The sequence below is a fragment of the Nothobranchius furzeri genome, chromosome 10 (assembly GCF_043380555.1).
Source record: "Nothobranchius furzeri strain GRZ-AD chromosome 10, NfurGRZ-RIMD1, whole genome shotgun sequence".
Lineage (NCBI taxonomy): Eukaryota > Metazoa > Chordata > Actinopteri > Cyprinodontiformes > Nothobranchiidae > Nothobranchius > Nothobranchius furzeri.
Window position 1 is genome coordinate 48,081,468 of NC_091750.1, and position 19,775 is coordinate 48,101,242.

General features: G+C 42.0%; 2 protein-coding genes across 2 annotated transcripts; one reads left to right on the forward strand and one right to left on the reverse strand.

Moving 5' to 3' along the window:
• Positions 1–1,775: 1,775 nt before the first annotated feature.
• chrne (cholinergic receptor, nicotinic, epsilon) lies at positions 1,776–12,659 on the reverse strand. Its single transcript, XM_015960933.3, has 12 exons — positions 12,469–12,659; positions 7,551–7,684; positions 7,354–7,398; positions 7,117–7,226; positions 6,883–7,038; positions 6,701–6,798; positions 6,435–6,635; positions 5,720–5,834; positions 5,524–5,638; positions 5,228–5,435; positions 2,781–2,914; positions 1,776–2,675 (listed from the first exon to the last, which is right to left on the reverse strand). The coding sequence occupies exons 1-12, from the start codon at positions 12,533–12,535 to the stop codon at positions 2,508–2,510; spliced, it is 1,551 nt and encodes a 516-aa protein (XP_015816419.1). The 5' UTR covers positions 12,536–12,659; the 3' UTR covers positions 1,776–2,507.
• Positions 12,660–14,906: 2,247 nt separating this feature from the next.
• gltpd2b (glycolipid transfer protein domain containing 2b) lies at positions 14,907–19,073 on the forward strand. The gene is made up of 4 exons (XM_015960934.3): positions 14,907–15,184; positions 17,815–17,873; positions 17,980–18,158; positions 18,249–19,073. The coding sequence occupies exons 1-4, from the start codon at positions 15,115–15,117 to the stop codon at positions 18,847–18,849; spliced, it is 909 nt and encodes a 302-aa protein (XP_015816420.1). The 5' UTR covers positions 14,907–15,114; the 3' UTR covers positions 18,850–19,073.
• The last annotated feature ends 702 nt before the right edge of the window (positions 19,074–19,775 follow it).

The following is a 19,775-nucleotide window of genomic DNA, read 5'->3' on the forward strand; positions in this document are numbered from 1 at the left end:
ATTAGCATATGTTTAGATTTGATATGGGATGGATGAATGGTTGGATGAATGAAATAATGGATGGATTGTTGGATGGATGTTAGATGGTTTATGGATGGATGGATGATTGGATAGAAGCGTGTATGGATTTATATGTAGAGGGATGGATTCCTTAGGCCAAGCCGATCGATTTGATGTCTCACATGCATGAGTGTGTAATTCCATTTAGCCAGAAGATGATTGACCTCTCTCAACCAATCAGGGAGCTGGGAGGGAGCGGGGCACTTTCCCACCTTCTGACGGTCAATCAAATTGAACGTGTTTCTAGTTTTAAGTACAGATAGTTCAACACGATCAAAAACAGGAGTTTGATATTGGCTCAATATTCAGCTTTTTAATATTCATTCCTATGAGACTTGGTTAAAGTGATATGTAGTTCCTTGTGTTGCCATGGTAACAGATAACGCATTTAAAATTGAATACAAGATTACTGAGACCAAGGCAACAGCTCTAACCACTGTGCCCCTGCAAAACCTAAACGCATTCAATTTTAGCCATTTAGAATAGAACATTTTAGCCTCATAGTCTTAAAGAAGCCTAAAAAAATCTTAATTTTTTAAAAAACATTTTGGGAATTATAATATTATGAAGGACAAGGAGGAGGATTTGAAGGAGATGAACCTGTATTGGTAAAGATAAAAGACTTCCTTAGTAGAAACACTAATTTCTTCCAAACACTGTTTTTTTCCTTAAAAGAATGGGAAATTTGCGCCCTCTGGCGGCCACAAACAGCGGTGAGGAATAAAGAGAAAGTGGGAAAGTGCTGCCCTCCGGTGGCTGATGGCTGTAAATGCACCTATTTCATTTTAGCCATTTAGAATAGATCGTTTCAGCCTCCTTGTCTTAAAGAAGCTTTAAAAAAGTCTCAAGAAAATTGAAACTCCACACAGGAATATCTCAAGACGGGAGGCGAACCCGGGATCTTCTTCATGCACGGCAACAGCTCAAACCATTGCGCCACTGCATATCTATGCAAGGCAGTGTGACATATTTAGATTAGAAGATGTCACCTCCCCATGTCTAAATGAAGCTTTGAAAAATCTTAATGTTTTTAATAAACATTGTGGGAATTATAATATTATGAAGGACAAGGAGGAGGATTTGAAGGAGATGAACCTGTATTGGTAAAGATAAAAGACTTCCTTAGTAGAAACACTAATTTCTTCCAAACACTGTTTTTTTCCTTAAAAGAATGGGAAATTTGCGCCCTCTGGCGGCCACAAACAGTAGTAAGGAATAAAGAGAAGGTGGGAAAATGCTGCCCTCTGGTGGCTATTTGCTGTAACTGCACCTATTTCAATTTAGTAAGTAAGTAAGTAAAAGTGTCTTTACATAGGGCATTTCACAGATATAAATCACAGAGCACTATACGACTTATAAAACACACAGAAAGATCCCAAGTCAGGAAGCGAACCCAGGACCTTCTTGATGCAAGGCAACAGTTCTAACCACTGCACTGGTTTCATGTGTTTCTGACTGAGACAAATGTTCTTGAAATCTACAGGAGTAAAGACGGACCATGATTTGGAGGAAGGTAGTTGGATGGTGGGGTAGGAAGTAGATGGGGGTGAAAAACTAGGAAACTTTTCACTGATTGGCTTAATGAACTGACCTGTATTGGAATGTTTACTGTGTGAAGTGCTTTAAGACGACCCTTATTGTGATTTGGCGCTATATAAAGAAACTGAGTTGAATTGAGTTGAACTAAAACAACAAAACCAAACATCTTCAGCATCTTCATTTCTCACTCTTCCTTTGCTTTATTGGCTTAACTTTCTAATGGCATCAAGCCACTTTTACAAACCATCATGGACACAACAAAATAAATGATTTCATACACTTGCTCATCAATGTCAAGACAAATTTTACAACATACGCATTCTTAAGAAATGTGAGGCTCTTAATCGGACTTGTTTGGCTCATTTTACAAAGGCACTTCTCTTAAGACAAAACACATGCAGATAAGTGAACAGACTATGCCGGTTACTTTCCTCCATTTATCTGCCTTTTTCTTGTTGTTGAAAGAAATATTTTAGCAGTTTTGTGACCAATTTTAAATCCTATGCAACAGTAACGTAAAGTGCCAACACCGCTTACATAGCAACGCAGTGAAAGTCTTAATACCATCATCATCATCATCATCATCATCATCATCATCATCATCATCATAATAATAATTATTATTATGTTGTTGTTGTTATTGTAGAATTACATTAATTTTGCAATGACCCAAATAATTATTTCTTTCTAAAACATTATTGTTACTGAAGCTAATCAGCTGAATTGAAATGATCAAAGATTGCTCTACGTTTCAACAAAAAGCGCTTTGAAAGACAAGTTCATCAAGTGATCATAAATATTCCACCAGACCTGACAGAACCCTGAATTTAAGCATGGGAGTCCACGTGCTGCACTGTGGCTCCACAAAGAGCACAAGTTATTAAAACCAGTTTCAGCAGCTGAGTGTTTTAGCTTGGGACATATTTTCTGCTGTCTCCTTGAAATGGAAATTCCGGCGCTCGATTGAAATGTCCTGTCAGGAAGATCCCCACCGAGCCAACAATGAAGAGAAGGATTGCAGCCCAGAAACACACCTTGTCGATCATTTTTCCAATCAATACCCAGCTTTCTATTTCCTGTAGGAGAAAAGGAATTTGGAGGGTTTAAAATCTCAAATAAGCACCTCAGTTGGAGAATGACAAAGTCAATCACAGATGATACTTGTTAAAGGAATCACTCACAGATCCTGTGTCGTTTTGTTGTCTTGTGCTCTCAGCAATAAAGTTGCAGGCGTCCACACACTGTTTGATTTCAGGTGCAGCCTGAGCCAGACTTTTATAAAGGTTAGCTGTGCTGCTGACATCTATGTTGTTTACTGCAGGAGTAGGAAGCACAACCAGTACAGACGGTCAGACAGTAAGAAGCATTAATCAAAAGGGCCAGTGCAGGTGTGTTGAGTCAACATGATAAAAGACAGAAAACGTGCCTTTGAATTCGATATAAACAAGATGTATTTGTAATGTTGTAGCTGAATTTGTATGAAGTAAGAATTCTACAGTGAAATAATAACAAAACTGCCTAATGTCTCAGTCATGTTGGGAGGAAGCTTACGGTACTGTACACATACATGCTGCTGTAATACTGGAGCATCCCACTAGGGGGCACAGTACACAACTCAGAGCAGATAGAGTGCTGGATTTGTAGCATAAAAACAATCTTGGTGACGATATTTTTCTAATCTCGTTTGTTATGTGCCATGGATTTCACATATGATGTCCATGCATTTTAAAGACACATTTTGATGTCAAGAAAATGCTTATTTTCAAAGGGGGCAAAAGTTATTTTAGGTTTTGTGTGAAAACACTTTACTAGAAATGTTTGTCTTACTAAATTGATGTCATTAAACCAGACATGGAGAAGTTTAGTTTAGTGAGCTCTTGTAGCCTCATTCACTTGCAACCCTTTTTTCGTACTTCCAGGGGCCTACAGTCCATAAGTAGGTATCTGGACCAGTATCAATAATGTAGATGACACAAAAGACCTCGTGAATGGTCTTCCTCTCATTTTGTCAATGAGACACACTCCCCCTACTGCTGACTTGCATATTGCAGCTTGAGAACACATTGTGTGAATTTCAGAGCATGTGCACACGCTAAATATGCTAACTGTGAATTAGAAATAAATGGTCGGCTCTAAAAATATCTCAAGCTACCTTTTAAATTACTGTCTTCACTCATCATCTAAAATCTTCTGGTGCCGATCCTGTCATGTTCTGAGCCCCCTCCTGTTCTTCCTCAGGTTCTCCTCTTGTGCATTCTTGTGTTCCCCAGCTCTCTTTAGGCTTCCCTCTTGTCTCCTCCTAGCCACTCCCTTATAGTTCGGGGTTTGTATTAGTCCTCCTCACCCCGCTAGTTATTAGTTGCTTATCTTTTTGCCCTTAGTCTTCAAGTTCAGTTATTTAGCGCTTTTGAGATTATGGTTCATCTTCCCCCTGCTTTAGTTCTTCCCCCCATTTTGTTATACTAATGGCACCTGTCTTCCCTCCAGACCTCACTCCTCACACCTGTCACATGTTCCCCTGATTGCCTCTCTCTTTGTTAAAAGCCCTGTCTTGTCCCTCAGTGTCGGTTGGTTCATTGTTGTATGTGTCTGCGTTGCTCGTTCCCCTCTCGAGTTTTCCAGAGTCTGTGCTCATGTGTGGGCTTTTGTTTGTTTTTGAGTTTTGAGTGAGGTTTTGAGAGTTAGTCTTATTTGTGCTGTGGATTTTGGCACATCCTCCTTTAATAAAGGAATTATTTTCTTTAAACCTCTCCTGCCTTGAGTCATTCTGGGAATTTCTGCATCTTGGGTCCAAAAGTCCAACCTCCTACACTCAACGTGACAGATCCATCACTGGCAAATCAGATCAGAGTTTTTTGTTTTGAAACATGGACTCAGGGGCACAGCTACCTAATTTTGGAGGGGTGTGCAGACACATAATCCCCCCCCCCTCCCCCCCCAAAGAAAACCCCGCCTGTCTAAAGTGTATTTGAAATATCCAGTTTTTATACCCAACCACAAGGTGTGGTATAAGACATGAATGGGCAGACATGAAAGAGATCAGAGGTGAAAAGGACGATAAATCTTGAACTACTCTAGGAGGGTTCGGGGGCATGCCCCCTCAGAAGAAAAGTATGGATTATTTATATTTAAAAGGATCAGTCTCGGTTATTAATTAAATAATTTGCAGATACACAAACAGACAAAAACACAACTGTTATTAAACACAGGAAATGCAGACTAAAATATGTTTGCATTAATGCTATGGCGCCCCCTCCAGCCTGGCACCCCTATGCGTTGCATACAGTGCATTCCCACTTTTTGCGCCACTGCATGGACTGCAGTACCCAAAATGACCACAGGATGTAATTCTTACTTCATGTACCTTTAACCCTCCCACTGTCCTAATGGGTGTGGCCCCGTGAGGAAAGTTGACCATTGAGCAGGATTGATGGTTTATCCCTTAGGTCCACGTGGCAGGGGTGAGGAGTGAGCACCACCTCACCCCTGCTGCCACATGGACTTCAAGGGATAAACCATCAATCCTGCTCAATGGTCAACTTTCTTCGCGGGGTCACCCACAAAGACAGTGGGAGGGTTGAGAATTTTCCTTACTGGAGTTTATGGTAGATTCTGATATCAGCCTCACCGAATGATTGTGTGAGTCCGTGTCTCTCTCTTTGTTTATCGAACAGCATTTCACTGCGAGGTTGTTTTAGCACGTACTCCTCTGCCCTCTGCATGAGGCCAAACGAGCTGCGTCGCCTCTCCCTCACTCCGTTCACCTCTGCGGTCACCTCGCTGTCATCCACCAGCGGGGACATGCCCAAGAAGCGAGGCACCAGTTCTAAGAACAGCTGCAGGCGATAGATGGAAAGACCCTGATTGGTTCACAGTAAAGTAACCACAGAGCTTTGTGTTTAGTCTGAACTTCATTATGCTTACATGCTTAATGCTGTGGGACATAATGTGAGTGCTGGGGCTGCGCAACGAGAAGTTCAACACCACAATTTGATTGGTAGCAATGAGAGTAGTGACACACATGACAAAGATCAGGTACCTGAGGAGGACATCAGAGAAGATCTGGGTCAGACACTTCAGATTAATGACACAGCAAGCGAGGACAGAATGCATGACTCACTTGCCAATGAGAGGGACAGAGAGAGAAGTCTCTGGGACTTTCTGAGCAATAAGAAAGAGGAAGACAGTCTGAGCCAGCAGGACAGAGATGGACACAGTCAACTTTTGTCCTCCAGCTGTAAGGGGACAGTAAAGACGTAGCAGACACTGAACCTCATCAAATGAAACTACATATTGTGTGCTTATGCACAAGAATGCAATTGCACAGAAAGGCTTAAGCAGTTTCTGATTAAATATCATCCTAACACTTTACGTAAGGGTTCCTTTATTAATGCCACTTAGTGAGTTATTAAACATTAATAAACTATTAAAATTATCAACAACTGCTTAACCATATTATGTAATGCATTACTGAGTTGGCCCAATGTGCTAACTTTAAGGACACTTAATAGTAAACGATAATGATAACGTTAAATAAAGGTACCCTTTGTTTATTAAGGCTTAACAATTCACTGAGTAACATTAATAAAGGGAGCCATATCGTAAAGTGTTACCTAAATCCGTTTATTTAGCAAATTTCTCATTATTTAACTGATTTTAATAATTATTTATTCATTTATTTGCTTCTTTTTAAAGAAACTAAAAACATGTTTGTTTTTGGGAGAAAGTTTTGTAAGACCCTAATACTTTTTTGAAAACTTGACAAACACCTAAAACGCTAAATATGCATTCATTTGGTTCTGGTTTTAGCTCTGCTGCTAACTGTTTCTACTGACCCTGTGCTGGCAGGAAGTAGGCCAGTACGACTAGCGAGGAGATGAGCGAGCAGGGCAGGATTACGTTGATAATGTAAAACAGTGGCTTCCTTTGGATGACCAGATTGAACACGATCTCCTGATACTCCAGGTCATCGGGGGTGTACCGTTTGTTGATCATCTTCCTGGCTGGGCGATGGACGATGGCCCACTCACCGTTCTCTGTCAAAGGCAAACATACCTAAATCATTGAACATTTGAGTTTTGACTGTGTGTGTTGTGTGTACCTGTGAAAGCAGCGGGGTCAATGTGCACCCACTCTATAGGTACCTCATCTTCAACACCCAGGATCAGGTCCAGTTCATTGGCACTGTAGGTCTGCGACCTGAGAGTTTGGTACCATCGATTAAACAAAGAAACAGAAACAAGCTAATGGCTGTGTGTTTAGGGTACAGAAAGCACACCGCACCTGAACACTAATGTACAGTTTTGATAATCAAAGGGGAAATAGGTGATCTCTATGGCACAGGTGCTTCGATAGATAGCAGGAGGTAGCCAGTACATCCAGCCATCACTGCTGATCAGCACGTTGGCATAGTAAGCCACATCAAACTTCCCATCAATACTGCAGAAAACACAGAAATTTCAAAAGTTAACACCAAACGATAAGTTAGCGCTCCACGTATCTTTGTAAAGATCTTACTTGTTCTCCAGGACGATGTCAGGAAGCCAAACAGTGTTATACGGGACACGGATCACTTTAATGCCATAATATTTACTAGAGTTCCAGGTAAGTCGATGGTCACTCCATTGCTGTGGGTGGCATTTGAAATCTGACTTTAAACTCTAGATTTGGTCAAGGCCAAGCTCCAACACTTAAAACCTCTGCCTGAAAGCTGTTCATCAATTAAAACCACCCACGAGTCGAGAGAAAACTCACAATCTCAATCCACACGTTGGTCGTGAGGGTCTCCTCCTTTTCATTCTGCAATGTAGAAAGGGGTGTGTCTGAAATGTAGGCCAGGGGGATCTTAAACTTAAGGAATCATTTCTGTTTTCAGCATGAACTGTTGCACACACTTTTTACAACTCATTGCTTTTATTCGAAGTGAACAGATCATAAGCTGCAGCTCTCACCAGTGAGATCAGGTTTGTGAGAGTCAGCTTGATCTGAACCTGCACTTTTTCATCAGGATGAGCCACTGGACGAATGTTCTTGTTGTAGCCTCTGAACAAGTCTCTGATCAGCTCTGATTCCTCGTTACAGACCACTACAGAGAAGAAAATCCCAAGCAGGAGAAGTGTTTGTGAAATCACATCTCCTGAGATTATGAAGTCAATAGATTGAAGGCATTATCAATAACGTACATGTGTGTCACTGGGTAGGACATATGTCTCTCTCTCTCTCTCTCTCTCTCTCTCTCTCTCTCTCTCTCTCTCACACACACACACACACACACACACACACACGCACACACACACACACACACACACACACACACACACACACACACACACACACACAACAAAGCTTAGCTCACGTTACAAAGCAGCTCAGGAACTCTAAACAATAATCAGCGATGTTAGTGTTGGGCAAAAATGGTGACAGCAGCACACTCCACATGTCATCCAGCAGGAGCTGTCCATTCCTGGCTTTAGCTGCTTCAGTCATGAACAATATGCAGCTCACCCGCGGGACACTTTTGCATAGCTGTAGCAGAGCAATGATAAGAGTGACACACAGCTGAGGTGTTTGTCAAATTTTAATTGCGAAGCATCATGCAGGACATAACCAAATCAAACTATCTTTAAGATAAATAATTTAAAAACAATCTTATCTGTACATTTTTATAGATTTAAAGGCACATTTATATCTTTTGAAGTGGGATTCTGTGGAATGGTCATTAAGGGTGATCATTTTACCTGTTGAAGATCAGATCATTTTACCTGTTGAAGATCACTCTGAATGAAGAAAATGAGGTTAGCTCTGATAGGACAGACAAGCTAGCAGCTAACCACAATGGCACTACATATACAATCTGTTAAACAAATCAAAGCCATGCAGGTTTTGCAAATGTTTTTATAAAACATTTCAAACAAAATTTGCTTGTGCTGCAACTGATATTACCAAAGTTTTAAGATGGCTTTCCACTGGACGTGTAAGCGGTGCATAACATAATAGACGTATTTTACCTGCAAGCTTCCTTCCAACCAGAAGTGTTTCAGATACAAAATGACAGATTGAGCTGGTTCTGCGAGGTCACAAAATGACCAGATAATTGCAGGACCTCGTGTGATTTCACCAGTTCCCGTGATAACAAGCAAGAAAAAAGATGTATCCAAAAAGGTCTGTGGTTTATATTCTGTTCTTTTTACCTCAGTTATGGAGATTTCACAGATAATTACATCCTTTTTCTCACTAGTTAAGCAACTGGAAGTTTGCATGTGACTTTATTTTGAAAGTTCCAGATTTTTTTTACACTGCTTCCATGTTTGGCTGCCTGTCTGGCCTGTTTAGACTGTATTAAAACCTGGATGGCTGAGAACTTTCTACAGCTGAATGAAGATAAGCCTGAGATCCTCATCTGTGCCCCAGACAAGCTGGTTCCCAAAGTCAGAGACTCTCTTGGTCAGCTTGCTTCTCACACCAAACCTTCTGTCAGGAATCTTGGCGTGACCTGTGACCCAGCCCTGGATTCCCATGGCAGTTTTCTTGATCACTCTTCCTTCTTCCAACTCAGGAACGTTGTTAAGCTGAGTCCCATTCTGTCCCGCTCTGAACTTGAGATTGTTATCCACACCTTCATCTCCTCACAACACATTCTCACACCCGAAGCGGCTGAAGCTGACGAAGGGTAACCAAGCGTTTGTTTGTTGGGAGCCCCAATGTGTCGGGAGGAAACGCGCTGTGCCAGAGTGCCGCCTTCCGACGCCCGCGGTAAAACGGAGATTTTAACGAATTGTGACCTTTACCCTTTTGCAATTTAATATTCCCCTCACCCCCATCCTAACCTTAACCCACTTGCGCATGAAAACTTTGTTCCTCGTTGTATCGTTCCTCTCAAACACGGTTAACGGGAAATTTAGAAAGAGAAACTGTGTTAAGGTTAGGCTATCAGTTTTAATTTTTTTGTCATTTTAAACATATTTTTAATGATTTTTTACAATCTTTTTTATATTTTAAATTTGTTTGTTTTTGTGAAGCACCTTGTGATTTTTATCTTGAGAGGCGCTATAAAAAAATCTTTTTCTTTCTTTCTCTTTATCTAAACTGCTGAGCTTGACGTGTTTAGGACCTCGGCATGTAAAAAACGTACTGTAGTTAAAAATAGATTTGAAGTTTAGCTGTTTAGTGGAGCGACCGTCCCTAGGCTCCTGGGACGCTTCGCGGCTGGCGGTAACATAGACAATAACATCATGCAACGCTTATGCATGTGAGGGTAAGGTCCGGAAATTGTCAGCTTATCTATATAGTAAGAACTAAGCTCTGTTTTTCAGTACTGAGGTAGTTCTACGGGAAATTCATCATGCATAACTTTGTTTTCAGGATCTAACTGAAAAAAACATGACTCCATCATTAAAATAAGATGATTTCAGAATAAAATTCTGGCATGAAAACACGCTATTGAAACAAATTTACTGATATTTATTTAGACTGACTTTCTTTCATTGTACTTTCTTGACCTCTAATTACAGTTCAGTCAGATAGAGGCTGCAGGTGATCACTGATGATAAATGGCCCGCATGTGTATAGCTTCTTGGGGTTCTACAACACCCCCCCCCCCTCCCCCCAGGCTCTTCATAGCACAATCAGTCATTCAGCCATTAACACACACATTCACACAATGGTGATGATGAGCTGCGATGTAGCCACAGCCACTCTGGGGCGCACTGACAGAGGCAAGGCCTGCTGAATACTGGCGCCACCGGTCCCTCCGACCACCACCTCTCTGGTCAGAGTCGGGATTGGACCTGCAACCTTCCAATTACTGGACAACCCGCTCTACCTCCTGAGCTACTGCTGTCCTGATAGGTAAAATGGCTCTATGTAAATCAGACCCATGACAGATTAAGTCTACTTTCTGGTGGTCTGGTATCTGTGACCCTTTGATGACATGAAGGCAGGGAGCACAATGTGTCAGAGCAACACGACCCTGCAGCTGGACGTTATCAACATAGTGTAAAGGTCACTCTGCTGTGTGTCACTGTCCCAGACACGTCACGGCAAAACCTTTTTTTTTTTTGGTTTAAAGGAATCGGATGTGACTTCACAATGGGAAGCAAGAAGAGAGGACAGAATATCTGCTTTACCTGTTTTTTACTGATCATAGAATCTCAAAGCAGACAACGGTGTTAAAGTAGTCTTGATCTGAGTTTGAATATCTCTTATTAATGCAAGGTTATTAAACATTAAAAGTGAAATCCAGACTTTGCATGAGCTGTTTTGTGCACACTGGTCTCCTGCTAAAAGCAATATCCACCTATTAGGTAAACTCTCACGAAGCATTTTCACCCTCTGAAATATCTTTCTAATTCACATCCTGTCTAGGGTTTCAGTTTGGCCTCCACAGCAGATTTCTGCAGCAATCAGAGCACGTATGAAATTGATTTACAAAGTCCAGCGCAGCTGATCACATGACATGACGCATAGCTATGCAAACTAACCGCAACCCTCCCACTGTCCTATGGGTGACCCCGTGAGGAAAGTTGGCCATTGAGCAGGATTGATGGTTTGTCCCTTGGGTCCATGTGGCAGGGGTGAGGAGTGAGCACCACCCTGGGTAAAGGGCTATCTATGTGTAACGCATTTAACTTAACTTTACTTTGTTCTTGTGTGAGTGCAAATGGTGATGACCTTGTCATATCAACACGCTGTAACATATTTCAATCACTGTAATCATAACATAACATTCATTTCAAACTTCAAACACTCAAGCACAGATTAATGAAAGCATTTCATTGTATTATAATTATTATAAGTAGCAATAAACAAACGTTTATTTAATGATTATTTAACTTATAAGTTTTAAAAGTTCATATTTAATTTAAGAAATCATTCTTTGATTTAGCAACTAATCTGAGCTGCAAATGTTCACTTATTCAGTGGCATGAAGAATCCTGTAGGACGATACGGGAAGCTTGGACCTTGGGGAGAGAACATCATTGTTGACAATACGTTATCATGTGTTCAGAGCTGCAGAGAGGCTCTGAGCTCCAGCTGATGGGATGAAGGCAGGCAGACAAAAGGGAACACATGCAGTCTCGTGTCTCCTTTTTGACCAGATGTTGAATGGTCAAACAGTACCTAAAAACTGACCATTGCTGGACATCACAATGCAAACCAATTTATTTTCACACCCAGAACCCAGTTCTTCTAGATACGAGGTTCTGATAAACACAAACCATTCAATCACCATACATCACATCCCATCCACTTAGATTCATCCACCACAGTCGTCTTAGTCAACTTGTCATGTTTTTAATTGTTTAAAAAATAAATTCTTACTTTTTATAAACCTGACTCTGTCTGAATTGATACGTGGGTTTCATCCCTGAAAAAGCAAAGAATCCTAGAATCTTCTGATTAAACATTCAAAGACCAATAAGGTTGATATTCTATATTTATATAGAATATTACAGCTTGTTGGTTATAAGTAAAGGTAATATATTAAGTTTAAAAGCAACAATATTTAACCCTACAACTGAAATCCTAGCTGTTGCCTATACATGTCCTGTATTTTAGTTGATGGGTCTAAGAAGCAAATACATATTTAAAAATACAAAAACTGTTTCCTACAACAAAATGTAATAAAGAAAGCATGAAAATTCAAGGAGGTTATCTTAAATCTGCCTTTCTGTCTTATGAGGAAAATTCTCTACATAAAGTGAAGAATATTAAATCACATTTCTAACATGTAGGTTGTTCATTTTCGGCCATCATGGTGTCAGATTTAGAGTTTTTCATCTTTGGTTTGATCTTCTGTCTTCACACAACAGCAGAAAGCCATCAAGAATGTTAGTTTGCCACCAACACGGCAACGACCACACCACTCACCTGGCATGCTTAAGGTCCCGAGAATAATCCCAACTCCAAGAAAAAAACCCAAACTGTGCACAGCCATGGTGCTGTGAGACGGCTCTAATCCATTCCACTGCAGTGTGTTTAAATATAAAGTGTGAGGGAGAGAAAGACGGTGAGAGTAAAGACCGAGGGGAAGAGCCTTAAATCCCCCCTATCAAACACCCTGACTGTTGTCCAGCCCTGCTGTCGCTGTCCGTGGCTCAGATTACACAGCAGCTGGAGGCCCTAAACCAGGACCTCAAGTCACGCTCCAGCCATCGGCAAAAATCATCATGAAGACCATTAGACCACGGCGACAAGGCTGGACGCAAGCGCCAGTTCAGACTGGGGGACTGGGAGAGTCGAATTGTTTAACTTCGGTGATTGTGGAACTTTTGCAGTTTAGAATCTGTGTGTTCGTACCTGTGTGTGTGTGTGTGTGTGTGGGGGGGGGGGGGTTACTAAGTAAATTTTAAAAAATTCCCTTAAACCTCCTGGGAGCAGAGAGGAGAACAGGTGTCTTTGTGTGTGGGCCTGCTTCCCCCTCTGCCATGTGTTTGGGGTATTAGTGGGCGTACTACAGACTAAGTGATTGCTCATAAATCTACTAAAAACATCAATATTCTGATCTGCATCAAGAGAAGTCAGCTTACTGGCTGAGATTGCTTTTATTGTTGGCGCTCTGAGCAGCGTGAGTCGTGTCGTTCTGCAGAGGGAAGGGCAACAGTCCGGATTCTGGAATGTGCCATGTGAGTTGCTCAGTATGTGATGCACTTCTAAATATACAGTTAGGAAAACAGAGATGAGCTCCTTTAAGGTAACTGGAGCTGGAAGATTGCAGATTGTGTGTCTCCCTCGCAGCTCATGGACACATGAAGGGACAGAAGGTGAGTTCTGTCCAGACGACTCAAAAACAGAAAAACTAAGAAGGCACACCGGGAGAGTTCTGAACCTAAAGTTCATCATTCTGTCCTCCAATCCCCTTTTTAAAAGTTGTTATTTTTCTCCAGGAGTCTGACGAACGTGCAGACTGGTCAAACAAAATGTCAGATGGATGTAAGAGACTTTTAATAGAAACGTTTTTATAACACACTTCACAAACAACAAAGGTGACCAAAATGCTGCAATGTCAAACTTAAATAATAAATGTGAATAAAAGCAGAATAAAGTTTAAAAAAAGCACATTTAAATATGTTAAAAATAGAAAAATAAAATAAGACAAGACATATCAAAATTTCAACAAACCTTGTCTCATTTCAAGTCATTGTGGAGTGAAAACATGTCGATGATGAACTGTTTTGCTTTTATTCCTGTTCCCTTTCCTCGTTTACATATTTTGCTTTTTTTTCTCAACTGACTGAGCTGATTTTCACCCAAATAAGATTGTTTTTTTTAAACTTTTTAAATTCTTAATCAGCTTGAAAATGCAGGCCTATGCTCTGAAGACGGTTCTTGAATTTTGTTTTGTTCATTTATCAGAATATTTTTCAGTTTCTTTCTCAAACCCTTCTTGTACTTCCTTGTTCAGTCCCAGATTCTGATGTTTTTACTAAACCATTTAAACAAACCTGTAGTCTGCGAACCAACTCCATTCTCACTCTTGTTTAATCATCTGAATGACTTTTCCCTTCACCTTCGCTCACTAACCGCTGCCGACGAGACGATCCGATGCTTGCACAGGACAAAAGCACCCCCACCCCCGCCCACCCAATCCTTTAATGAATGACCCCGCTTTCCCTTTTTTCCGCTCTGTTTGCAAGAAGATCCCATTTTCAATCCCTCTTTATGAGCACACCTGGTTTAGGCTGAGTGTGGAGTTCAATGTCTGCCTGCCTCGCCCCCTTTAGCACAAACATAGGAGGTGAAGATCAGTGAACGCCTCTTATGAAGCACATTAATCAGTTTTTTTTACATGCTTCAGGCTTGAAGTTAATAAAATAGTTACAGATATAAAATATCTGCATCAGTTTCACAAAGACAAATCAACCTGACATGAACTTCTTATTTCCCTTTCTTTTAGCAGTAACAAACAGATCTGAGGCCATCAGAAGAAGATTTTGTTGGCTGATAAATCAGTGACTTCATAAACCAGCCTTTGTGCTGCTTTGTATGCTTTATGTGAATGAGAGGAGGGGAGAAAAGGGAGGAGGGAGGGTGGTAGTGGGAGGAACAAGTGGCCGTTCAAGCTGACCAGGAGTATCGTGCATTTAGAGAAAACGAATCTGGAAGAGGAAGGTTACTGAGGGGCATGCTGAGTTGGCTCTGCTTTATCAGCCACGGGCCCTCGGCTGATCTCTGGACCCACAGGTTAAACAGGCAGCAAAGAGACGAGCAGCTTCACAATCAGAGGCTAAAGGCAGGAGCGTAAGAATGTGTAAACAGCTGCCTACAACTTAGAAACAACTGGGCTTAAGATTCAGACATCCAATGGCAGTCAGGACTTTTAATTTGAGGTTTCGGGGTGGAGTATGACCGATTTAAAGGGACGGGGAGGGTCAGAGCTAGGAGTCTGCTAGAAAGGAGCTGTGGTGACAGTCGGTGCAAGGGGACAAGCACTCATGTGAAGCTCAGAGGACTTCACGAAGAAAGAAACAGAGAAACAAGATAGGGTGAGTGGCAGGCCCCAGACTGGACGTCATTATGGGTGTAAAGAAGAAGGCAGCTGCTGCTATCTTGGTCCTGCTGCTGTTCCTCGGCTCGCTGTGGGTCTGTGAGTACATTTGTCCATCTGGGCTTCCAGGATTCAACCATTAACCTGTTTAATCACATGTTGGATCTGGTCTGTTCATTATTTCTGTTTTAATAATACAAACTGTTCATGCTGGACACTCGGATTTAATTAGATGGACATATTCTAGTGTAAAATCTACAGGAAATGCATTTTTCTGTTCAAAAGATGGATGCATTAAAAATGAATGGAAAAATAAAACTGAAAGGATCTTAAAATAGGTTATGTGTGGAAAAACAAAGGTCCAAAGTAATACCCCAGAAATGTTGAAACTGAGACCATGTGATCTTTTTTTTTTTGTTTGGATTAAGCTCTGATCCTGTTTTCAGATGGAAGCTCTGCATTCCACCTCTGCACCAAGCTTAGACTTTAGAATCAAACCAAATAAAAATATTTAAATATAAAAGTAAATATACACACACCTTCACTTCTAAACTTATTTTATAGTAATCAAATAGTTTGTTTTTTACCTGGAACGTCTCGAGGTCAAGTATTGACTCCGGCTACACGCTGAGCTTGTGTGTTCTGGTTGTGCCATTTTAAGATCACAGAGTTTGTTTTTGCACGAGCTTCGTCGTCGTCGTCGTCGTCGTCGTCTTCCTCCGCTTATCCGGGTCCGGGTCGCGGGGGCAGCATCCCAACTAGGGAGCTCCAGGCCGTCCTCTCCCCGGCCTTGTCCACCAGCTCCTCCGGCAGGACCCCAAGGCGTTCCCGGACCAGATTGGAGATGTAACTTCTCCAACGTGTCCTGGGTCGACCCGGGGGCCTTCTGCCGGCAGGACATGCCCGAAACACCTCCCCGGGGAGGCGTCCAGGAGGCATCCTGACCAGATGCCCAAACCACCTCAACTGGCTCCTTTCGATCCGGAGGAGCAGCGGTTCTACTCCGAGTCCCTCCCGAATGTCCGAGCTCCTCACCCTATCTCTAAGGCTGAGCCCGGCCACCCTACGGAGGAAACTCATTTCGGCCGCTTGTATCCGCGATCTCGTTCTTTCGGTCATTACCCAAAGCTCATGACCATAGGTGAGGATTGGGACGTAGATCGACCGGTAAATCGAGAGCCTGGCTTTCTGGCTCAGCTCCCTCTTCCCCACGACAGATCGGCTCAGCGTCCGCATCACTGCAGACGCCGAACCAATCCGCCTGTCGATCTCCCGATCCCTCCTACCCTCACTCGTGAACAAGACCCCGAGATACTTAAACTCCTCCACTTGAGGTAGGACCTCTCCCCCGACCCGGAGGTGGCAAGCCACCCTTTTCCGGTCGAGAACCATGGTGCACGAGCTTAAAACTCTAAAAGCTACGAGAGTGTATTTTAAAGTATCGTCAGAGAAGGTTCCTTTTTATAAAAACTACTATTAAGCTGAACTTATTGGGGGGGTTAAGCAGGAATTCAAAGGAAAAACCCAAAAGCAGAGCTGCTGTGGTGTCCCAATGACCACAGCTGTGCAGAAGCCAAAATCACCAAAACGTGGAAATCAATCTGCTGTTCGGACATATTATTCAGACTGCTGACCGCTCATCGTAGAATGATATTTCTAACAATTCAAATATTTCTTAACATTTTCTCAAGTTGTGACTGAGATGGATCCTCCTGTGATGCAGGGTTCTGATACATTCACAGAGCTGGAGGAATTATGGGATTTTTGTGAAAACCATCCTTACTGATCTGTACAGACATATTTGTCCTCATAGACTACAAATCCAATCTATAATAACTTGTTTTCATCCAAGAATGTTGTTAGATGCGTCCAATAATGACCTTTTTGACACCACTGAACGCAAACTATGTTTTTTTTCTGTTTTTCAGTCAATTCACAGCAAAATTAGCTAAATTCAAACCTCCTATTATTTTATAAGTAGTTGGTTTCATTCATTTATACAACTTTGTGTAACTCTTAGTCCATCAAAGTTATTTATTTTTGTTTCTTATTATTTATGATGCTCTGACCCAGCTGATGTGGCTTCTCATTCATATTAAAGAAGAATGTTTTGGCTTAAACAAAGTAGAGTAAAAGTTAAACCATTTCATTGGATGTTGGTTTGCCTGAGCCCGCCTCCTGATCGTGACGTCCAATCCACAGAGGGGTGGAGTCCTTTTTCATCAGCTTGATGTAGAACCAGAGATCAGGAGAGCTGCGCTGTAATTCCTCTGATGATCAATAAAAAAATGAAGCGATCAAATCCAGATGAAAATTCCTGAACTTAAATATAGAATAAATGTTTATTTGTTGTTTTTCATTTGAGTCACTATCAGTTACCATTACTACAACATGCCTTTCTCTGTCTTTACAAACATAATTCCAGTTTATTTATTAGATTTTGTTGTTTGTTTTAGAAATATTCTACATGTTTTCTGAATATTCGTTTTTTCTTTCATTTGTCCTTAAAAAGTATAGGATGCTCTTCCACAAGTAACCTAACCCTGAGCCCTGTCAGGTTAGATGGAATTACACTGCAAAAATAACATTTAATTTGCTTTGAAACTGAAGTTACGCTTTGTCTCCACACGGTGGATCTTAACTTAAAGAGTAAAACAAAACAGGTCTTTAAACAGAAGTATTGAGATGCAGTCCAGGTCCTGATTTTCCTGTTTCCTGTCTGACTGCAGATGGAGGTCTAGATTCCCACTGGGATTCCTGTTTGAAAGGTTACAATCAGGTTAATAGGGTAAGAGCACAAACAGAAATTAGTCCAGAGTTTGCATCAGGTTTCGTCTTTCCTTTTGTTCTGTTGATTCTCCATGTGATCACCTATGTCCCACCCTGTCTTTTAGATCCCCCAGCTGTCCAACAGCAGCAGGTCAGATGTGTCGAAGCGCCCCCACGTCCTCTCAATTTGTCCTGGTCAGAACTTCCAGGTGTCGGTGCTGATCTCCCACCTGCTGGCTGCTCCAGCGTACACGTCCGATGTGCTGGTGCAGCCGTATCTGTCCAGCTGGGATGAACTTGTGAAGTAAGATCCTGAGCTGAGGAGCACAGAGGAGCTCTTGTTCACAACCATCAGACCCCTCTAGGGTGCTGATGACTTTTCTGTATGTTCCAGGTTCATGGATTCTCTGGGTCCAATGGTGAGTCTGATATCAAAAGAGATAGAAACCAAGACCTCAGTTATTCGTCAGCTGGCCCTGCTGTCAGAGAAGAGCCCTGAGGATGAGCTCGGACAAGACATGAGCTCATTAAACACACAAAATGATGACTTAAAGGCGCACCAGCACACAGATGCCTACCACTCTGTGCGCTCCATGATTTCATCAGAATTGGATCGAGGCCTGGTTGATTTCCACCAGCAGACGGACTCCGGATGCCGAACACTTCTGCGGCTGCATCGGGCTCTACTGTGGCTGAAGCTTTTCCTGCAGAACCTAGCCAAGGTCCCGGCGACCGGCCGCCCCCGGAGCCCATCGGAGCTGTGCCGAGAGGCCTACCAGAGCACCCTGGCACAACACCACACCTGGTTTGTCCGCAGGGCTGCCGAGCTAGCCTTCATCGCCATGCCAGAGCGGGGATTCTTCTTCAGGTTGCTGTGTGTGCAGAACCAGGAGGGGATGAGTGTGGTGCTGAACAAAGCAGTGGATGCCATTGGGGAGGTTTATGATCGGACACAGAAAGCTCTGGAGGAAAAAGGCATGCTGGACTTGCCTTAGAAATCCTGCATTTATCCATCTGCTGCTGCTAGTGTAACTTATTCTGTTTTATGATCTTGTAATCAGATCATCAAGGTTCAAACACAAAGTCTGAATCTCGCTCTCAAAAAAAAAAAAGATGTGAAATATAAATATTCCAAACGTCGACCAACCGGGTTCCTTTTCTCCTTAACGGAGATGTGATTTAAGGCTGCTGGCCAAAAAATAAGCTGTGAATACTGAAACACGGGAACAAAAACATAAAATTACCCACTTCTAAACACGTCACGCGATTTTTTTTGTCGTTGAATCTCCACCAAAAAATTGTTTCTTTTTGTGATTCTGCTTTTATATTTTTCTAAAATGAAAATGATTGCTTGATTAGAGTAGATTCTTGATTCTACCTCAGTTCTGATACTTTAGCCTCTAAAAGGCAGCAGGACCAATCACAGGACATTACACAAATGAGGTGGGGTCTCATTTATCAAACATTGCGTAGAATCCTTACTAAAACCATACTTAAGCTCAGTAAAAAAAACAGTACTTATGCCAAGCAGGTTTGTGATCTATCAAACATGGAGTACGCACAGCTGCACGCAATCTCTGCTTTATAAATCAGAGACTAACGAGAATATTTCTCAGCTGCATTTTAGTCACACCCCGCCTTCACCACGCCCACTTACTGCCATAAATAGTCAAGGCAAAGTGCCTTGTGGATCGCATGCATATACATAAGCCAGCTGTTGCAGCGCTCCACCAATAACATGGCGACCGTAGATCAAGGCAGATCAAGGAAACGCTATTTCACAGAAGCAGAAACTGAGGTACTTGTGGGTGAGGTGGAGAAATGAAAGGAAGTGCTTTTGCAAAACAAATAAGAGAAAATCCACGGAGTGCCACAGCGTTGCTGAAGCCGTCAATGTTGTGAATTCTTCAGAGAGATCTGT

Coding starts and splice junctions, on each gene's coding strand:
- chrne (XM_015960933.3), bottom strand. CDS start 12,535: ATGGCTGTGCACAGTTTGGGTTTTTTTCTTGGAGTTGGGATTATTCTC. Junction 5,835..6,434: donor CTACTTCCTGCCAGCACAGG/GTCAGTAGAAAC, acceptor GTCCCCTTACAG/CTGGAGGACAAAAGTTGACT. Junction 2,676..2,780: donor AACAAAACGACACAGGATCT/GTGAGTGATTCC, acceptor TTTCTCCTACAG/GAAATAGAAAGCTGGGTATT.
- gltpd2b (XM_015960934.3), top strand. CDS start 15,115: ATGGGTGTAAAGAAGAAGGCAGCTGCTGCTATCTTGGTCCTGCTGCTG. Junction 17,874..17,979: donor GTTACAATCAGGTTAATAGG/GTAAGAGCACAA, acceptor CCTGTCTTTTAG/ATCCCCCAGCTGTCCAACAG. Junction 18,159..18,248: donor AGCTGGGATGAACTTGTGAA/GTAAGATCCTGA, acceptor TGTATGTTCCAG/GTTCATGGATTCTCTGGGTC.